Source organism: Rhinolophus hipposideros, assembly GCF_964194185.1.
Source record: "Rhinolophus hipposideros genome assembly, chromosome: 7".
NCBI classification, from domain to species: domain Eukaryota; kingdom Metazoa; phylum Chordata; class Mammalia; order Chiroptera; family Rhinolophidae; genus Rhinolophus; species Rhinolophus hipposideros.
This window is the reverse complement of record NC_138053.1, coordinates 58,826,954-58,847,050: the sequence shown is the minus strand read 5'-3', so window position 1 is coordinate 58,847,050 and position 20,097 is coordinate 58,826,954. Positions and strand designations below refer to the sequence as shown.

The following is a 20,097-nucleotide window of genomic DNA, read 5'->3' as shown; positions in this document are numbered from 1 at the left end:
TCAGTAAATAAAACAATATGATACTGGCCTAAAGACAGAAACACAAAGGAAGAGATACATCCACAGCACAGAATGGAGATCAAATGAGTCTAGAAACAGACCTACATGTACATGGTCAATTGATTTTCAATAAATGTACAAAGGAAATTCAAGAAAACTCTATTTCTTTCAATAATTTGTGCTAAAACAATTCGTATCTGTATGAAAAAAATTAATCTTAACCAATAACTCATTTTGTATATAAACATTATTTCAAAATGGATCATAGATCTAAATGTGAAACCTAAAACTTTAAAATTTCTAAAAGAAAACATGCAAGAAAATCTTTGTGACCTTAAGTTGGACAAATATTTCCTATACTTGAGAACAAACTTTAAAAGAAAACTAGATGAAATGGAGTTAATGAATTAGGAGCTTATGTTCTTCAAAAGACACTGTTAAGAAAAAAGACAAGTATGCAGGAAAGGGTTAACCCAGGAGGTCAAGGTTGCATAAACTCTGCACATTACAAGAAAGTCCTGTCTTCAGGACTGGTCCCTGTTTCCCTGGTGGACTACTAGAAGAGCAGCTCTGAGACCTTGGAATATTCTGCCAGATAGAGTGCTTGTGTGTGCCTGCAACATTGGGCCAGTTGGTACCAGTTTGACTAGAGTTGATTCCTAACTGTGTGATTCAAGGTGAATGCAATTTTGCTCTGGAGGCTGACATCCGAGTAGCTGGAGTCAATCAAAGAGGCCCTGCATGCTTATGGACTGACTCCCGATAAAAACCCTGAACAACAGGCTCAGGGGAACTTCCCTGTTTGTTTTACCCATGTTTGTCTCACAAAGTTTCAGGGAGAATTAACCACATCCGTGCAACTCCACTGGGAAATGACTCCTATAAGCTTGGTCCATGTGCCTTTCTTTTCCCTTTGCTCATTTTAATCTATATGCTCTCACTATAATATACCATAACCATGAGTATAATAGCTCTTCTGAATCCTGTGAGCCAATCTAGCGAATCACTGAACCTGAGAGTGGTCTTGGGGAAAACCCTGACACAGGTGGCATCAGAAGTGGGATTTGCTCTAATAACCCTGGCAAAAGCACTCTGAGAAAGATGATGGAGCAGATGATAATGAATCTTTGATGCCTGATGGTTACTGAATCAACAAAGCTATAACAGCTGCACTGTCACCAGTTTCTGCAGGTAGAAATTATCAATGAAATTTAGAAATGATAAAAACAATTCCCAGAGTTGACTCACTGGATGGTAAGGAAATGCAAAATAATGAGAAACAAGCTAAATATTCAACCCCATTATTATTTTTATTTGTATAGGTAAAATAAAAGTAGAATGTTGAGGCAGATGCTGGCACTGCATCAAGTTTGGATTTCGGCCAGTCCAAACTATAGTTGCTGGCCTAAAGGCTGCTATCAAAGAAAAAAAATTATGCTGGATCATTATGCCATGTATCATTTTTAACTCTTGGTGGACTTTTTCAGTGTGAAGAATCATTATCTTTAATTCTGGGAAAATGTTTATATCGTATTTATTTTATTATTTTTTCCCTTCCATTTTTTTTTCTATTTTGGAACTTCTACTGGTCATATTTTATACAGTGAGAAGTCACTCACTATTTCCTCTCCAATCACCCAGCCTTAATCAACAAGCAACAATCTACTTTGTGTCTCTTTTAGATTGACCTAGTATGGTAATTTTATATAAGGGGAATCACGTAGTATGTGATCCTTTGTGACCAACTTCTTTCATTTAGCATGTTTGCAAGGTACACCCGATTTTTAGCATATACCAGTACTTCATTTCTTTTTATTGACAAATAATGTGCCATTGTATAGATATAGCACATTTTATTTATCCATTCCCCAGTTGATGGACATTTGGGTTGCTTCCTCTTTTCAGACATTAAGAAAATGTTGCTATGAACATTAATGTGTAAGTTTTTGTGTGCACACACACACATTTTCATTTCTCTTGGGTATACACCTAGGAGTGAAACAGCTGGTTTAAATAGTAGTATAACTAACTCTTTCACTATTTGAGGAACTACCAGAATGTTTTGCAAAGTGGCTGCAATATTTTACATTCCCACTAGCAGTAATCACACACTTGTTACTTTCTTTTAATTATACCCATCTTTGGGGGTGTGAAGTGCTCCTTTTTTTAAGTTGGTGTTCTGTTAGTTTGACTTTTGACCTGTATACCACAACTACTAACACTCAATCTGGTGTCCCTGAGTCCAGCACCTCAGTGGTTTATGTCTCCATACCACATACCTCCAGTTTTCAGGTGTGGGCGTAAACATAGTTAGCTGTTTGATTGCAAAAAAGAGAATGAGAGAGAAGATATAATAGCCTGTGTTCTAACTTTTTTTTTGGGGTCTGTGTTCCAACTTTAAAGAAATCTCCTTGTTTTTAGCTCCTCACTTGAACCTTGAATGTAGCAGTACCAGGAACCTTCAAATCCCAGGCATTTCTTTAATTCTGTAGGGCAGATAATCTTTCATTCCTCTTCTGTCTGTAGGCATACAGATAATTACCTCTTTCCATGCTCTACAACCTTATTAAAATTTTTGTTTGATTCTTTCTTTTCTCTTATACTTTGACCTAATGGATTTACACATTAAAACCATGTCTTCATTGACATTTATGTGAAGATTTGAAAAGGATAGATGTTTATGTATGATCATTTAGCTATGTTTTACCTTTTTGCTTTTATTATAAAGAGAGTTTAATCAACTGAAAATTAAGTATAAGAGTAAGGTTCACATATACTGACTTAGCAATTGTTCTGATATTGAGTTCAAAATTCAAATATTTTCAAATATTCTGTTTAATAAAAATCAGAACAGAAAATTATTATGATTTTAAAGTGGTTTCATCCTACTTTTCCTGTGATGAACTTATATAAAACACTTCTAGTCTAAATTATTTGAAGTTATTACAAATTCATTAAGTGACTTACCTCTTCCTTTCCTAATGTTACCAGAACTTCTTCATTCAGTGGGATTACTACAGAAACAAAACAAAACAAAAATTATACACATGCTTAGTTAACTCTCAAAAAAATCAAGAATTTGACATTGTGGTTTCTAAGATAACCATTTCCCTTTCCATTTGCATGTTACAAAACTTCTTACGAAATATGTGTAGTTTTTATGAAATTATTTTTATTTAATATCTTTACATATATAACCAACTTATATATAATTTTAGACAAATATGTTGCACATTTTGTTTTTAGTGTCTTTTTCTTGTTTTGTTTTCTCAATCCTTCAGCATTAAAATAATCTAGTGTGTTCCTTCTGTAGTCACATGATTCTATGTATGCATACATATATGTACAGATATACACATATCTGTACATATACATGCAAAGGTTATTAATTTTGTCATTGCTGGTTGTATAAAAATGGGTTATATCATACATATTATTCTTATTTGCACTCAATAGAACCCCCATGGAAAAACTTTCTATTCATCTGGTGGAAATCTAATTCATAATTTTAAATCGCTGCATAATATTCCTTCCACAGAGTGAATATACCATAATGTGTTGAGTGATTTCACTATTGACGGGGCATCACCTTGTGTCTAGTTTTTAGTTGCAAAAACAATAATGCAGTAAGCATTCTTTTATTTATGTCTTTCTGTATTGGTACTTTCATTTCTGTGGGACAGAGTCCCAGAAATGGAATTTCACAGACGGAAATGTGTATTGTGAATTTTAATACAGGATATCGGAGTCTTCTCTAAAAATTTCCAACCAATGAATAAGAAACAACAAAAGATATTACAAATTAAAATTTTTGCTGGTCTGATGAGTATAAACTACTATTTCATTTTCATTTTGTATAGCAAAATGAAATCCTTATACTTAGAAAAGTTCGACCCTTATACTTAGAATAGTTTATCTTTCTAACAGGCCCTGTATTAGAACTGATTATAGGCAGTCCCAGGATGGCTACTAAATCATTTCATCAAATGCGAATTCTAAGAACATAAAGTTTAAAAATCTCCCTCTTAGCCAGTGTGGCCAAGAGTAGCATTTCAAGATTCATTCAAACAATCATTTCAACCAATGCAATATGGCAGTTTCTAAAAATACAAAGATTTTTAAAATTTTTCCTGGCAACCCTAAGCAAGGTGGGTATTTGACCAACATGGCAGCCTGTATATTCAGTGTTAACAGTACCAAGTGTAAGGGATGATGATAATAAGAAAAATTAAAATTTAAAATTCTTTGATATATACCATCCACATGACATGGGATATGGAGTGCCGCATAGGGAATGGTCGATGGAATCGTAATAGATAATACGATGCCAGAGGGGCGGGTGATTGGGAGCAGGTGGTTATCACTTTGTGAGCGGTGAAGTGTCTAACTAGTACATTGTTTTGTTCACCTGAAACTAATAATAATTTTTAAAAAAAGAATGAAATACTTAGGAATAAATTTAACATACGAAGCAAAAGACTTGTACGCTGAACATTACAAAATGTTGCTGAAAGAAATTAAAGATACCACCGCAAAGAAAGACATCCCTTGTTTAAGGAAGACAATATTAATACGTCAATACTACCCAAAGCAAACTTCAGATTCCCTATTAAATCCCAGTAATAATTTTTTTTGTAGTACAGAAAGATCCATCCTAAAATTCACATGGAATCTCAAGGGACACGAAATAGCCAGAACAACCTTTAAAAAGAACAAGTTGGAGGACTCACACATCCTAATTTCCAACTACAAAACTACAGTAATCAAAACAGTGTGCTACTGGAATGGAGACAGACATATAGACCAACAGAATAGAAAGCCCAGAAATAAATCCTCACCATATGATCAAATGATTTTTGATGAAGGTGACAAGACAATTCAGTGGGAGAAAGGACCCTCTCAATAAATGGTATTGAGAAAGTAGACAATACACATGCAAAAGAATAAAGTTAGACCTTTAACTTTTCTTTAAATTGTTTCAATTTCTATAATTAAAAAAAATCTTGATCGAGAAGCAAAAAGTTTATTATAATAAACTAATGGACTAAGGATGAAGGCCTAAGGTAAATCTGTGGTAATAAGGTTCAATGATTAATGATGGGCTGTATGTGAAATATGAAAATGGAAGAATCTAGAGGTACTGAATTTTATGGCAAATCAAATAGCTTCCATTCAATGGGTCAGAGAATGAAGACTAGTTCATGAATCTGAGGTTTCTGTCGCATATTCTGCAAAAAATGTCTAGAAGGTATAGATATATATATATGTTATGTTACAGAGAAGTCTGGTTTGGGTATATACACTTTTAGTTATGGAAATTGTGTAGACCCTCCCTACCCAAGTTCAAATGTTGAAGTCCTAATCCCCAGTACCTCAAAATGTGACTATATTTGGAATTGGGTCTTTAAAAAGTTAAAATGAGGTCATTAGGGTGGGCCTTACTCCATTGTGACTGACATCTTTATACAAAGAGATTAGGATACAGACCAGTGACTATGTGAAGACACAGGGAGGAAGAAGATGGCAGTCTATAATCCAAGAAGAAAGGCCTCAGCAGAAAACACCACCTTAATCTTGGACTTCAAGCCTCTGGAATTATGGGAACATAAAATTCTCTTATTTAAACAACCCAATCCAAACAACTCAATCCATAGTATTTTGAGATGGCAGCCCTAGCAACCTAATATAGAAGTAATTAATCTAGATATAACACATAAAAACAGGATCAGAAAATATAATGCTGGAATAGCATTTACAGTATGAATTAAAGAGTGGGACATAGTCCTCTGGGGAATACCAACATTTTAACTTTAGAATATGAACAGCCTTTGAGATGCTTAATACGATGCTCAGAAGGCAAAAGGATAGAGTTGGATTAATTAAAATTAAAATCACAATTACACACACACACACACACACACACACACACACACACACACACACACACATAATCTCTTCCAGAAGTGCTAAAATTAAAAAGACTACTAGATGATAGTGAGGATGTGGAACAATGGTAGACATTGGCATGAATTAATTACAACCAAGAATCCATATGAAACTGTCTAGGAAGAGAATGAAGAGAAAAGAATTCCAGTAACTGGGATAGAAGATGATAAGCTCAAAGGAGATTAAGAAGGAAATGGGGGGAGTTAGAGGAAAGGAGACAGAGGGGCAGGAGAAAGGAGAAGAGAGATGTGTGTGGAAAAAGAGGATACAATCCATACTGAATACCGTATACAGACATACAAATGGCATAATGAATGTAGACTTTCATAATAGAAAAATATCTCCTAGTTGGGTGTTATAACTACAGATTTTTAAGCCATCTATTTCTCAACTTAAGGTAAAAATATACTTGGTCTTAGTTGGACAAATCAAGAAGCAACATACAATCTATGTACCCTTATGTAAATAAGTATCTAAAATAACTTTTCTTTTCCACTAAGTTTCATTCATTGAGAAACAACTTATAGTTTCTACCTAGCATATAAGGCAGTGTCTATGAGGATGAACTGTGGTAATATCTCCATAATCAAGATCGCTATATCTAATGTGAGACAGATATGTTCACTTGTAATAATAAAATAATCACAAAATAACATATGCAAAGAAAGAAACACGAGGTGGCTTTCTAATACCATGGAATTTAGGCAATTTCAAGGCTAAATGGATCTTATAATTATTCTTGTGATTTGCCATTAATTTGTATACAAAAATATAAACCTAGAAATAAGAATCTTACTTTCAGGAGTTTCTTTCTGCCATTGACTGAGTTCAGCAGTTAAACATTTCACTTGCATAATTAATAATGACAGCTATACAAAAAAACACAAGAAAATAAAACAAAATCATTTCTTATGGAATATTCTTAAGTTACTTATAAATGAAAGTGTAGACATTCTTAATAGTTTAATACAAAGTCTTAACATAAATGGGTAACATAATAGCCATCTAAACTATAAAAAAATTATCATTCCAATCAGAATTCTGCTTTAAACCACACTAATTATAGCTCATAAATTGCCTGTTATACTAGTGATATAGTGTTTAAAAATGGTCAATTCTACTTCAACATTCAACCTAAATAAAATAACCTAAGTACATACATTAAGTTTATTCCCTAAATTAGTATTTCTTTTAAAAAATAGGATGTCATTTCTTGCCATCATTTTTTTAGACAAATTGGATTTAAAGATGCTCTTTTTCCTCTCTATGCACTTTCAAAAAAATTGCAACTGTTTTTAGCTGAGTAGATAAAAATAACTTTAAATATGTATATAGAGACAATTATGAGATTAATTCCACATGCCACATAAAAACCAGTTTTACTACACAATAGTTTGTAACTTGTGCACCCTGTTAGCCAAAGATAAATTAGGATGAATATGTTTCTGATATTAGGTGGCTCCAATCATTGTAATTTTGAGCATTACCAATCTATGTTATAAATCTTATGCCGAATTAGACCATAAAATTAAAGTCTCTGTATGCTTAGTTAAATTTCAGAACATTTTTTATCTCCTCTATATAATTCTTATGGGTCGCCAACCAGATAAAAAAAATTCACATTTCAAAAATGCAGTGCATATCACTATAACGTTTACACTAAAAGAACACCAGGTATTGCCTTTTTAACCAATTTTCCTGATACAGAGCGAGTAGCTCAAAGACCCTGCACTATATTATAATATTGCCTGTTGAATAGTCAATGGAAAAAAGGTTTCTTTGAAAACTTTATATAATTACATGAAAATGCATTTATAGGTGTTTAAATTTTTAACCAAAGGAGAGTTTAACATTATTTTCTTATCGTTACATAAGAATGCGAAAAAGTTTTCTGTTAACTATAAAGCAACTTATAAGTGTTAAAAAAATTATTATTATTACTAGGAAGGGATAACAAATTCTTAAAAAGTAGTATCTAAACTATGCAAAACTATCATGATAAGGAATTCCTATCCCTTTCCCTTCACATATTAGGTTGAAGATATAAAATTACTAATATTCAATTTTTGGTCTATTAAAAATCATATAATAATTTCATACTGTTCTACTTCGTACTATATTAATGAAACACAGCTCTTACCTTGTCAAAGCCCAGCTAAGGCAAACACTCAAATTATTTCTGACCTTGTTATAAAATTAAACAACCCCTTGTAGAAAAAAATAAACAGTAGCATTTCTCAAGTTAAACACAAAAATTTGAGAAATCCTGCCATTTTTCTCTTTTAATATTTAACTTACTGCATTAGAAAATAAATTGAGTTTTAACATTGAAGTTTTGAAGTTAACAGTTGTGCAGAAAACAGGTGACAAAACAAGCCTGAGAGTATCCTTACAGGCCTGCTTGCACAGTTGACCCTGGGCAGGCATCCAGGAATTTGGATTTTGAGATGGTTCCCACCAACCTAAATAATATGAGTTGCTCAGTTTTCTTTCTGGATCTTGTGGAGCAGGAGGCACCATCACAGAAGTCAACATTAGCCACAACAAAGATAGAAGGTTTGGCGCAAGCAGCCCAAGAGCCAGGACATCTACTTAAGGCTGATGGTCAAGCTGTACCAGTTTCTGGCCAGAGGAACCAACTCCACCTTCAACCAGGTAGTGCTGAAGAGGTTGTTTATGAGTTGCATCAACCCATCACCTCTGTCCCTTTCCCAGACGATCCGGAAGATGAAGCTTCCTAGCAGGGAGGGCAAACCACTGTGGCTGTAGGAACTGCAACCCATGATGTGTATGGCCAGGTGGGCCCCAAACTGAAGGTGTGTACACTCCGTGTGAGAAGCTGTGCCTAGAGCCGCATCCTCAAGGCCGGGGGCAAGATCCTCACCTGCGCCCAGATGGCCCTGGACTCCCCCAGGGCTGTGGCACCGTCCCGCTCTCTGGTTCCCACAAGGGCCAAGAGGTACACAGGCATTTTGGCAAGGCACCTGGAATCCCGCACAACCACACCAAATGCTATGTGCCCTTCAAGGGCCAGAAGTTCAATCGCGCCAGAGACCGATGCGCAAGCAACAGCTACAAAAACTACCCCCACATCCCGCCTTGGTAGTAAAGATTTTGGATGCTGAAGAAAAAAAAAGTCACTCACCGTGCCTAAAACTGTGCGTGCAAAAAATATGATTTATGCTAAATACCTGCTTTCCTTCTGAGAGTATAGTATTTTGATAACTGCTGGCAGAGGATGCCTATGTGACTAGCCCTCACAAACAACCTTAGACACTGAGTCTGTAAGGACATTTCACATTTGTCACAACTCACTGGGGGAATTAAACATGTCTTGTATGATTCCATTGGGAGAAGACTCCTGAAAGCTTGTGCCTGGTTTCCTCTGGACTTCACCCCATGGTCCATATCCCTATACTGATTTTACTCTGTATCTTTTCAATGTAATAAATCTCAGCCACGAGTATGACTATATCCTGAGTCCTGTGAACCCCCCTAGAGAACCATCATATGGGGAGTAATCTCGGGGACCTTCAACATGATAGGAAAATACATTTTGTAGATTCCTTAGATGTTATTATTGACTATCTCAGGATACTGATTATTTACAACTACATAAGTATTTCCTGCAAAGCCAGTGTTTGGCTCATTGCATGAAAACTATTAGGAAACTTATAATCCCTACCCTTAGTGATTCTGATTCACCAGGTCTCAATTTCTACAGTCAGAACCACATTTCCCAAGGAAAACAGATTGATAGTTTATTTACTGTATAATGCTTTTCCAAATACAATATTCAGTTTTACCCTGTACAAGAGCTCTATATTTATTGATGGACACAAGAATTTTTACAAAAGATAGCTTATTTCTTTATCAATTTTTCGATTAAAAATCTAATGTTAGTCATGTCCAAAAGTAACAAATTATTATTTCCCCCTTCTTTCTCTATCTCTCTCATTTTTCACTGAGTTTTATTAGGCTCATAGATTGTTAATTTTCATATTGTTATAATGAATTAAAACCAGTATTCCTTTTGATGCTCAAATGATACCAAATTTAGACAGCAAGTGTGACTTTAATTGGTCCCTATATCTTTTGACATGCTCCCACCAGTTCTGGAGAACTTTCACTGGACTCATTTATATATTTGACTTTGTTCTTAGAATTTTTATTACTAAAACAATTTTAACTTTTTATGCGATCAAATGCAACTAAGTATTCTTTTGTAATGTCTGGATTTCTATTAATAGCCAAGAAGTTTTCCCTATCACTAGATTGCAGTTTCTTTGCTTTTCTTTTAAGATTTTTATGGCAATCTAGAATTTATGTTTATGTAATGAAAGAAGGAGCTTGGATTTTATTTTCTCCCAGATGGACGTGTAGTTGCACTACCATCATTTATTAACTAATTCATCCCTTTCCTATAGGTTGGAACTATCATATTTGTCAAATTTTAAATTCTTAATCTGTTGCACTGATCCTTTGGTGTATTCCTAAACCAATTCCATAGGTCTTTGATTATTGAAATGGGTATCTTAATCCTTTTTTTTAAAATCTGGAGAAAATCGGTTAAGATTCAACATACATAGTAAAATAAACTGTGGCTACTGTACCTAACACAAAGTAGAAAAGTCTTTGTTCTAATTTTTAAAAAGATTATTGTATCGTAATAGCAGCCAATGAGCAATTCACTCAACAGTTAAATTAAATGTATGCGTAGCTGTGAAAAGATAAAAAAGAAAATATTTTCTTACTTATTAAACAGCTTATTCAAAAATTTTTATAAGTAGTTCTCTTAAATCAAAAATAGCAGAGAACTTTATAAATGATTAAGCATACAGGTATTAACAAAACTATTTATTAATATACATAAATATAGATGGATACACTTAACAAAAACACAATAATTCCACTTACCTATTTTTAGAAAGAAAAAAAGGATTCATACCTGAGCATTTGAATCAGTGAGTGTCTCTGTTCCAACAAGCGATAATTTATTCTGACACTTGATTTAAAAAGAAAAACAAGTCACACAGTTCAACCCACAATTCCATTCTCCTCCCTTTATACCAGTCAATGTTATAGTCCTCTAATTATCTGATGTAAGAGAAGAGTTTGTTTAAATTCCTCACTTTCTAAGCAAGAGGATCGGAAAGGCAAGCAAACAGGTCCTAAGGTAAATACATCGAAAGTAAAAGGGGATACAAGATTCCATACAGAATGAAAATATTAGTACAAAAATTAAGGAAAAAGAACAACAACTAATAACTAGAGTGAATTAGAAGCTAGACAATGGGAAAATAAGGAGCAAAAGGGAAAGCACTATAAAAAAGTAACAAAAGAGATACTTTAAGATAGTTAAGACCATAAGAAAATAAAACCTCTAGGAGACATTGTTTCTGTGCCATTAAAAAAAGCCACAACCATTAATAGTGATTATATCTGAGTAAAAATATGGGTAATTTAAATTTTATATGTGGTCATTTCTATCTCCAGTATCTTTCTACAAAGAAATACTTTTACGTTATTTTTTAAAATCAAATTTCTATACTGAAATATATCAAAAGCAAAGATTATATAAATTATCTTGAAAATACATTCACAATACAGAGAATACCAAAGATTTGTGTTAAAAAATAATTTTAGGAAAAAAAAATCACACTAATCTGCCCTAATCTGAAACTTTACTGGGAAGAATAAACCGCGAAATATGTCGGTGACCTATATCATACATTATGCTAATTCAAGTAGAACAAATTTTTACCAATATACTGCAGTGCAACGGAAGTGATTCTATTTCACTAACTCAGAAAATATACATATATTTCACACACATTTTATAAATTAATTCATATTTCCACTCAAACTTACATAATTAAGTGTTCATCCCACTTCTGTATCTCCACCAACCACCCACTAGCCCAAACCAAGAACCTGAAACTATCCATAACTCCCCCCATTTCACAATTAACCTCTAAGTCTTTTTGGTCCTATCTCCTTAATACCTCTTGAATCCATTCCCAATTTGCAATGACAGGATTTAGCCCTTTAGTACTACCAGGACTACTACTAGGGCCTCCTAAATGCTTTACCTGTAGTCTTACTCTTCTGCATTCCACTTTCTTCAAAATGACCAGAGTAATTTTCCCAAACTATGTATCTTATCATGTCATTTCTTGTGTTCAGTCCTTTAATGGCTCCCCATAGTATACACTCAACAAAATTCTTCATGTTCTTACCCCTAATTACCAGTCTCATTCCACAAGTCCTTCCTTCTTCTCCTCATTTACCTAAGTCATACTAGTATTCTACTTGGAGATCTCTCAACTGTCCCAACCTTTACATATTTTGTTCCTTGTGTTTTGTTTACCTCTCCCACTTTCATAGGCTAACTCCTGTGAATCGCAGTCATTACCCCTTTTAGGATGCTATCCTTGACCCCTTGAGTCTAGGTTTAGTACTCCTCCTAATTATAGTCTTTGCACTTCTACCACAATAATTCTAACATAGCGACTGTTGCCTCCATTAGATGAGAAGCTCCTTGAGGGCAGGGATTGCCATAATTTTTTCTTTCTACAGCTCACCCAGTACAAAGTTCCTTGAATAAATTTTTATAGCTCTAAAAACTATAAAAATATTTATTATATAATGGCTTTTAGGAATCAGCATAATTATGTCTTTTCTAAGTCTATTATTGAAATGCAATTAAATCTTGCATTAATTATCACTTTTATCTCCCAATACTTACTTCTTCCATCTCTTTCCACATTTCTTCACATTTTTTAATAAGTTCTTCTTTAGTATCTGTAACATCTTCTACATCTGTCGTGCTATCTGGATCTAGATCTTCCGGACTCACTGACATGTGTCTTGTGATTTTCCTAGCCTTTTAAGAAAAACTAAAGAAAAAAAAATATTTATTCATTTAACAATATTTGTTGAAAACCTATTACCTGCCAAATACTCACCCGGGAGCTAAAGATGTAACAGTAAACAAAATAGGTAAAAAATCCCTCCTACCATGGAGCTCCCATTCTAGTTCAACAAAAAAGCCCCCCCAAAATTTTAACTATATACTCAAGTATATCAAATTATTTATAAGTACTATGGAGAAAAGCAAAGCAGGGAAGAAACACAGGGAATGCTAGGGCAGGGGCAATGTAATTTTACATAAGGAGGTCATATCAGGTCACTGAGAAGTTGACAACTGAGCAGAAACATGAAGGAAATAAAGTGAGACATGGGGATATTTAGGGGAATGGGTTCCCTGCAGAGCCACCTGTAAGTTCAAAGGCCTTGGGGCAGGAATATGACTGCCTGTTCCTGAAGCAGTAAAGCAGCCACTGTGACCAGAGCAGAGCATGTAAGGTAGAGAACACAAGATGAGGTCAGAGAGAAAAGAGAAATGAGATCATGTGGGCTTTGCAGGACATTTTAAGGACTTAAGCTGAAATAATAAGCGATTTAGAGGGATTTAAATAAAGGAATGACATGATTTGAATTATGTTTGAACATTATAACTCTGGTTAATTACAGCCAAAAAGGACTGAAGTAGGAAAGCCAGTTAGAAAGCTACTGCAATAATCCAAGCAAGATGTAGACGAGGAGAATACTGAGGCAGTACCAAATGTCCAATTCTAAGCATATTTTTAAAATAGAGCCAACAGGATTTTCTAACAGCTTACATATAGTGTCAAAGAAATAGAGGGGTCAAATTATTACTAAAAACATTTGGACTTACCCAGTTGGAAAGATGGAATTGCCAGTTACTGAGATGGGGAAGATGGTGGAAGAAACAAATTCAGCAAGATGTCGGGGAATGCTGATTAGGCTTTCAGTTTTTCAAACAAAAATAAACTTATAAATAAAAACAACAGAATGGTGGTTAGCAGAAGGAAAGAGGGTTGCGGAGAGGGCGAACTGTATGAAAGGGGTCAAATATATGGTAACAGTAGGAAACTAGACTCTGGGTAGTGAACATGCAATAGAGTATACAGATACTGAATTATAATGACGTACACCTGAAATTTATATGTCATTAACTAATGTCACCTCAACTAATTTGTTTTTAAAGAATTCAGTTTAGGACATGCTAAATTTAAGGTGTCCATTAGTGGAGCTACTTGTTAGGTAACTGGATATACTTGCCTGGAGTTCAAGAGAAAGTTTGAAGCTAGAATTTGGGTCATCACCATACAGTTATTTAAAGCCACGAGGCTGGGTGAGATCAGAAAAACAAAGTGTACAGATACGAATAAGAAAAGTTCTACACCTGGAGATTGAGAAGATGAGGAAGAACCACCTAAATAGTCTGAGAAGGAGAACCCAGTAAGATAAGAGAGAAATCAATAGCATAGTATCCTGAAATCCAAGATAAGAAAGTGTTCAAGGAAGGAATGAATGATGAAATGCGAAATACCAGAGATAGGTCAAGTAAGATAATGGACAATTTACTTAGCAATATGAATTGGGGACTTTATTGTCCAATAATAGTCACAGCAATATTTCAGGTTGTCACTCTCCATCCAGAGGCAGAGTCTATATTTACCCTTCCCTTGAAACTGAATATGACTTTATGAATAGAATACAGTAGAAGTGATGCTACATGACTTCCAAGAATAAGTCATATAAGGCAATACAGTTTACATCTGTCTCTCTCTGAACACTAACACTTGCAACCCAAATACCAAGCGGTGAGGAAGCCCAAATTGAAGAGACCACATGAAGAGCACATACCTAAAAAGGTTCCCAGTCAAAAGCTAGCATCAACCATCAGACATACACATCATACACACGCAGCAGTTTTCTGATGATTCTGCACCCAGGCAGTCTTCTAGACAAGGGTTCAGACATTGTGAAGCAGAGACAAGTTGTCCTGCTAAGACCTGTCTAAATTCTTGATGCACAGAATCACAGAGCATAATAAATGCTTGTTTTACACCTCTAAGTTTTGGGATGATTTGTCACAACAATTTCATTGGGGTAAATATGCACAAATGAGGCCATTATTAACCTTTATTAAGTGTAATTTTAGTAGAATGGTGGGAGTGAAAGTCTCATTGGAGTGGATTCAAGAGAATAGAAAGCAGGGAACTGGACATATCCAGTATGTCAAGTGTTCTCAAAAATTTTTCTCTAAAAGAAAAGAGAAATAAGGTCCCAGTTGAGGTAGGTATGGGATCAAGAGATTTTTTTTTTTTTAAGATGAGAGAAAACACAACATCTTTGTTTCTTCCCCCAATACAACGTCTTATTATGATAAAGAGAAGGAAATATTGTTGATGCAGGAGAGGAAAAAGAATGGGAGCTAGTACATAAATAAAGGGACTGGCTTAAGATAGACATAATAAGGTCTGACAATTAAGTTCGCGAACTTGTCACCATGTACATACATCGATAGCGCTGTACTAACAGCTCGGTAAGGTTTCATAATCTTGGTACATCAGTGGCTTAAAGCTATGTTTGTGTCAACACATGGCAGTGTCTTGCTGAGTGGTGCTTAATGTTTGTTGCCCTAATTCAAGCTCAGACACTTGTGATGGCACACAAAACCACGCAATAATGAATCTCTTGTTAAACTTGGCAAGAGTGGAAGTGAAATCAGGGACATGTTACTCCAAGTTTCTGGGAATAATGTCATGAAGAAAACGGCAGTACACAAGTGGATTAAATGTTTTTCTGAGGGGAGAGAATGCGTCACTGATGAAGAGAGGTCAGGGCGGTCAGTAACGAGCAGAACTGACAAAAACATTGCAAAAATTCATCAAATTGTGCACCAAAATCGTTGGCTGATGTAAGACCCAAGTAGCAGATTCAAGTAAACACCTATAGAGAAACAGGAAAATCTTACCTAAAAACCTTGGCATGAGAAAGGTATGTGCAAACATGGTCCCAAAGGAGCTTATCGATGATCAAAAGCAAAAGAGAGTTGAAGTTTGCCAAGACCTTTTGGAGAGGCAAGATGATGTTTTGGGCTGTGTTATCACTGGTGATGAAACATGGGTGTACCAATATGATCCTGAAATAAAGCGTCAAAGTGCACGATGGAAATCAGCCAATTCTTCACAACCAAAAAAGTTCCATCAGTCCAAACCAAGAGTCAAAATAGGGCTGGCCCGGTGGCTCAGGTGGATGGAGCGCCAGCATGCGTGGCTGCCAGCCATCGTAAGCGGCCGGCAGGAGTGGTGGGGGTGCAGAAGAAGGTGGGGGGGAAGAGTCAAAGTGATGTTGCTAACCTTTTTGATATTAGAGGGATTATTCATTACGAATTTGTAACAACTGGACAAATAGGTTACCAAGTTTACTATTTGGAAGTGCCGAAAAGGTTGCATGAAAAAGTTAGACAAAGACGACCTAAACTTTTCGCCAACAATTCATGGCTCTTGCATCACAACAATGCACCAGCTCACACGGCACTGTCTGTGAGGGAGTTTTTAGCCAGTAAACAAATAATTGTATTAGAACACCCTCCCTACTCACCTAAGCTGGTCCCAAATGACTTCTTTCTTTACCCAAAGATAAAGGAAATATTGAAAGGAAAATATGTTGATGACATTGAAGACATCAAGGGTAGTACGACAACAGCTCTGATGGCCATTCCAGAAAGAGTTCCAAAATTGCTTTGAAGGGTGGACTAGGTGCTGGCGTCAGTGCATAGCTGCCCAAGGGGAGTACTTTGAAGGTAACCATAGTGATATTCAGCAATAAGGTATGTAGGACTTTTTCTAAGATGAGTTCGTGAACTTGTCAGACCTCGTATATCAGATTCATAGATTGGAGGACTCAACACTGTAAAGATTTTAATTTCCCCCAAGTTAATCTATTGAATCTTTATTAAAATTCTGAAAGATTTTGTTTGTTTTTGTGGTACTTATCAAGCTAATTCTAAACTTTATATGGAAGTGCAAAGAGCCAAAAACAGCCAAGATACTCAGGAAGAATAAGCAGGAAAGGCCTTTCTAAACAAAATCAACCAAATCTCAATATAGGAATTTTTAAAATTTTACATGAACACAGACATCATTACAAAGTCAAAATTTAATACCTAAAAACCTAAGAAAACATATTTGTAATATATATGGCATCAAGACCTAATTTTGTTCATGTATGAGTGCCTACAAATTAACAAGAAAAAAATTAAACCTATCATTAAAGTGATCACTATAAAAGTCAGGATATCAACCACTTTGGGAAGGAGGGAGGAAAAAAAAGAGGTAGAAAGATGAGGAGGGCTGTGAATGGGATAAGACTCCTGAGTCTCCTTATCAAATGGAGAGACTCCTGAGGTATCAAAATGTTATTTCATGATCTGCATGGTGATCAAGAAAAGTATTCATCGTTTAATAATTTATAAACTTTACATTTATTTTATGTGGTTCTTTTAAGTCTATATTATACTTTATAGTAAAAAAAAAGACAAACAACAAAATAATCCAATAGAAATGGGCAAAGGACACAAATGGGGAATTCTAAGAAAAAAACAGAAACTAAGAAATACCTTTTAAATATACAAAAAGAGCATTCTTAACTTTACTCATAACTTTTAAAAATGCAAATTAAATAGGAGTTATTTTTCATTCAGAGTAGCAATAATGAAAAATTTGGTAAAAAACAGTATATTGACAAGAGTACAGAACAAAGCCATGTACTTGTTGGTAGACCAATTACTTTGTAGAATAATAAGCAATATCCAAAAAATTTTTAAATGCATTAATCTTTTGACCCAGGAAATTCTACTCCTAGGAATAATCCTACAGATAGATATATTTGCACAAGTCTAAACAAGTATGAACTCTGCATCAAGATTATCTAGGTTCAAAACCTGGCTTAGATACTTCCAAGCCATGTGACCTTGGGCAAGTCACTTAAACTGTCTGTGCCTCAGTTTCCTTATCTGTAAAATGAAGATAGTAATACTACTTATCCTGTAGGGTTAAGTGAGTTAATAATGTAAAGCTCTTAGAACTGTGCCTAGCATATAGAGCTATACCAGTATTAGCTATAAACATTACTATTAACAATGTGAATGTCAACAAGACTTGTTAAATAACTTACGCTATATCCAAAAATGTTGACATGAAACATCTTCCTTGCCTTACACAAAAGTTAAGTTCACAAAGCCATAAATAATTTAGAATATTTTTAAGCAAAAAGTCAAATATCACATATATTTTAAATAGTATACCTTAACTTAAAAGTTAAGTGCAGATTGATCTTCCCCACTCTGTAGACTACTAACCGATAAAATACATTATCAGTATGCAAAAGTAATGTGAAGCTGTGTGTGATGACTATGTGGATAGACACTTAACAAATTAGCTGGATTGGCAGCTCAATGTACCATTAAAATACAAATATATATAAACATTTAAGAAATTAATTTTGATCAAATATATGGTGATGGAAGGAGAACTGACTCTGGGTGGTGAACACACAATGGGATTTATAGATGATGTAATACAGAATAGTACACCTGAAATCTATGTAATTTCACTAACAATTGTCACCCCAATAAATTTAAAAAAAAAGAAATTAATTTATCCCGCTCCCACATTTTGTATCCTTAAATCTACCTTTCTGGAAATAGAACAAGACAACCTTTCAAGGTCCTCAGTTAGTACTCCAATTCCCAACTATTTATTGAAGAACAATACTGCTATAGTTGGGAATACTATCCCATAGAAACTTAAAAGATCTAAAACCAAATTAAAGAAATGAATACTCTTATTGGGAAAAGACTGATATACATGAAATAAAGTAATAGAAAGTAGCCCTATAATTCTAAGTTGTATTCATTTATCCAACTACTATGTTCTTAATGTGTGCCATTTGCCAGACACTGTGGCTATCGCTGTGTAGGTGAAAGTGTCTTCACGGAGTTTACCTTTTCACTGAGCGACAACATAAACAAATGCACAACTAAATATCTGATGTGATTTCAGGTAGTGAGAAGTGCTATGGTGCGGTAAATTATACCATACAGACTACAAATGCTTTCAGAATTCGGGATAGAGAAGATCAGAGAAATCTACCTGGCAGAATAAAGGGCTAAGTACAGTGCTTAGTACACACTGCTATCTCACTACTATTATCATCCTTATCCTCATTATTTTTGCCATGGGGGTCTGACAGATGAGAAGCTGTACAGGTGAAGGCTAGATTTGCCGTGGAGATGCTTTCAAGGCATGAAAACTTAAGACGGGAAGGCAAGGATGAGCATAGGAAATTTGTGAGACACACAACACACACACAGTGATCCGCTTCGAGCAGAGAAGAAATGAGACGTGCGAGGTGGATGGGCCAAATAATGGGAGCCTTTAAAATTAAAAAAACAACAACAACAACAACAACAAACTTTAAAAAGTGCTTACTCTGGGCAGTTCAGTTCTTGACCCGTATCTGTCCACCTCAAAGCAAAAGTAAAGAAATTGATCTGCTTTGAAACAGGCAACCAGGAGGCTGCTCAATAGGTCTTTTGAAAGCAGTGTTTTAGGAAGGTCCTGTGAACAAGATGTATTTCAAAGACAAAAAGAAGAGAGAAAGATGGTAAATGTTGTGTGAGGTTTTTTTTTTTAACCACAACAAATATCTTTCTTTCTTTTAACTTATTTTTTGTGTTGTTTGTTTTTAAGAAGAGAGCTGACATCGAGAAGGCCGCTAAGAGATGGACGCCTAGACCAGCGTGAAGGCAGAAGGGTGAATGGCCCCGCCGTGGGCGACTTAGGTCACTTGGTGTGGCTGGGTCTCTCCTTCAAAAACAGTGACAAACGCTAACCACCTCCTTCAGCAAGTGCGTGACGGAACCCAGACGCGCAGGAAAGAAGACATGCCTGGAGCACTTCACAAAGGCCCGAGTTAACCAGCTCCTTCAATTCCCCACCCCTTTGTCCTTTTCTCTCCTAACCTGAGAGGTTCTGGAGCCGGAGAAGAGCGGGACTCAAGGCCCGGCTGGAAGTCAGCTATTCAGTTCCCCGGAGGTAAGGGTCCCAGCAACCGAGGCTATCGCTCCATATGGTGGGAGCTGCCAGCCCGGGCGACCAGGAAAAACCGTTACTGCGCGCTCCCCTGCCCTTTTCTTACCGTCTCAGCCCGACGCAGACAAGCCTTCCGCGCCCAGGACCCGTGCGCGCGCTGCTTGCTGATTGGATGCAC

General features: G+C 35.5%; 1 protein-coding gene and 1 pseudogene across 4 annotated transcripts in view; one reads left to right on the top strand and one right to left on the bottom strand.

Moving 5' to 3' along the window:
* The window catches only part of CENPK (centromere protein K), a 34,961-nt gene extending 14,901 nt beyond the window's left edge, over positions 1–20,060 (bottom strand). The window contains exons 1-5 of one of the 3 annotated variants that reach the window (XM_081054285.1): positions 20,026–20,060; positions 12,695–12,845; positions 10,895–10,951; positions 6,743–6,815; positions 2,968–3,014 (exon numbers count right to left, since the gene is read on the bottom strand). In XM_081054285.1, coding sequence (XP_080910411.1) covers positions 2,968–3,014; positions 6,743–6,815; positions 10,895–10,951; positions 12,695–12,811 — 294 coding nt within the window. In that variant the 5' untranslated portion in view covers positions 12,812–12,845; positions 20,026–20,060. Of the gene's footprint in view, positions 1–2,967; positions 3,015–6,742; positions 6,816–10,894; positions 10,952–12,694; positions 12,846–15,796; positions 15,965–19,849 lie in introns of those variants that run through there. The other 2 variants (XM_081054284.1, XM_081054286.1) reach the window with 2 other exon arrangements.
* LOC308500184 (large ribosomal subunit protein eL18-like) lies at positions 6,932–9,052 on the top strand (annotated as a pseudogene). Its single transcript has 2 exons — positions 6,932–6,935; positions 8,457–9,052. The product of its transcript is annotated as a large ribosomal subunit protein eL18-like (transcript).
* Positions 20,061–20,097: the final 37 nt, after the last annotated feature.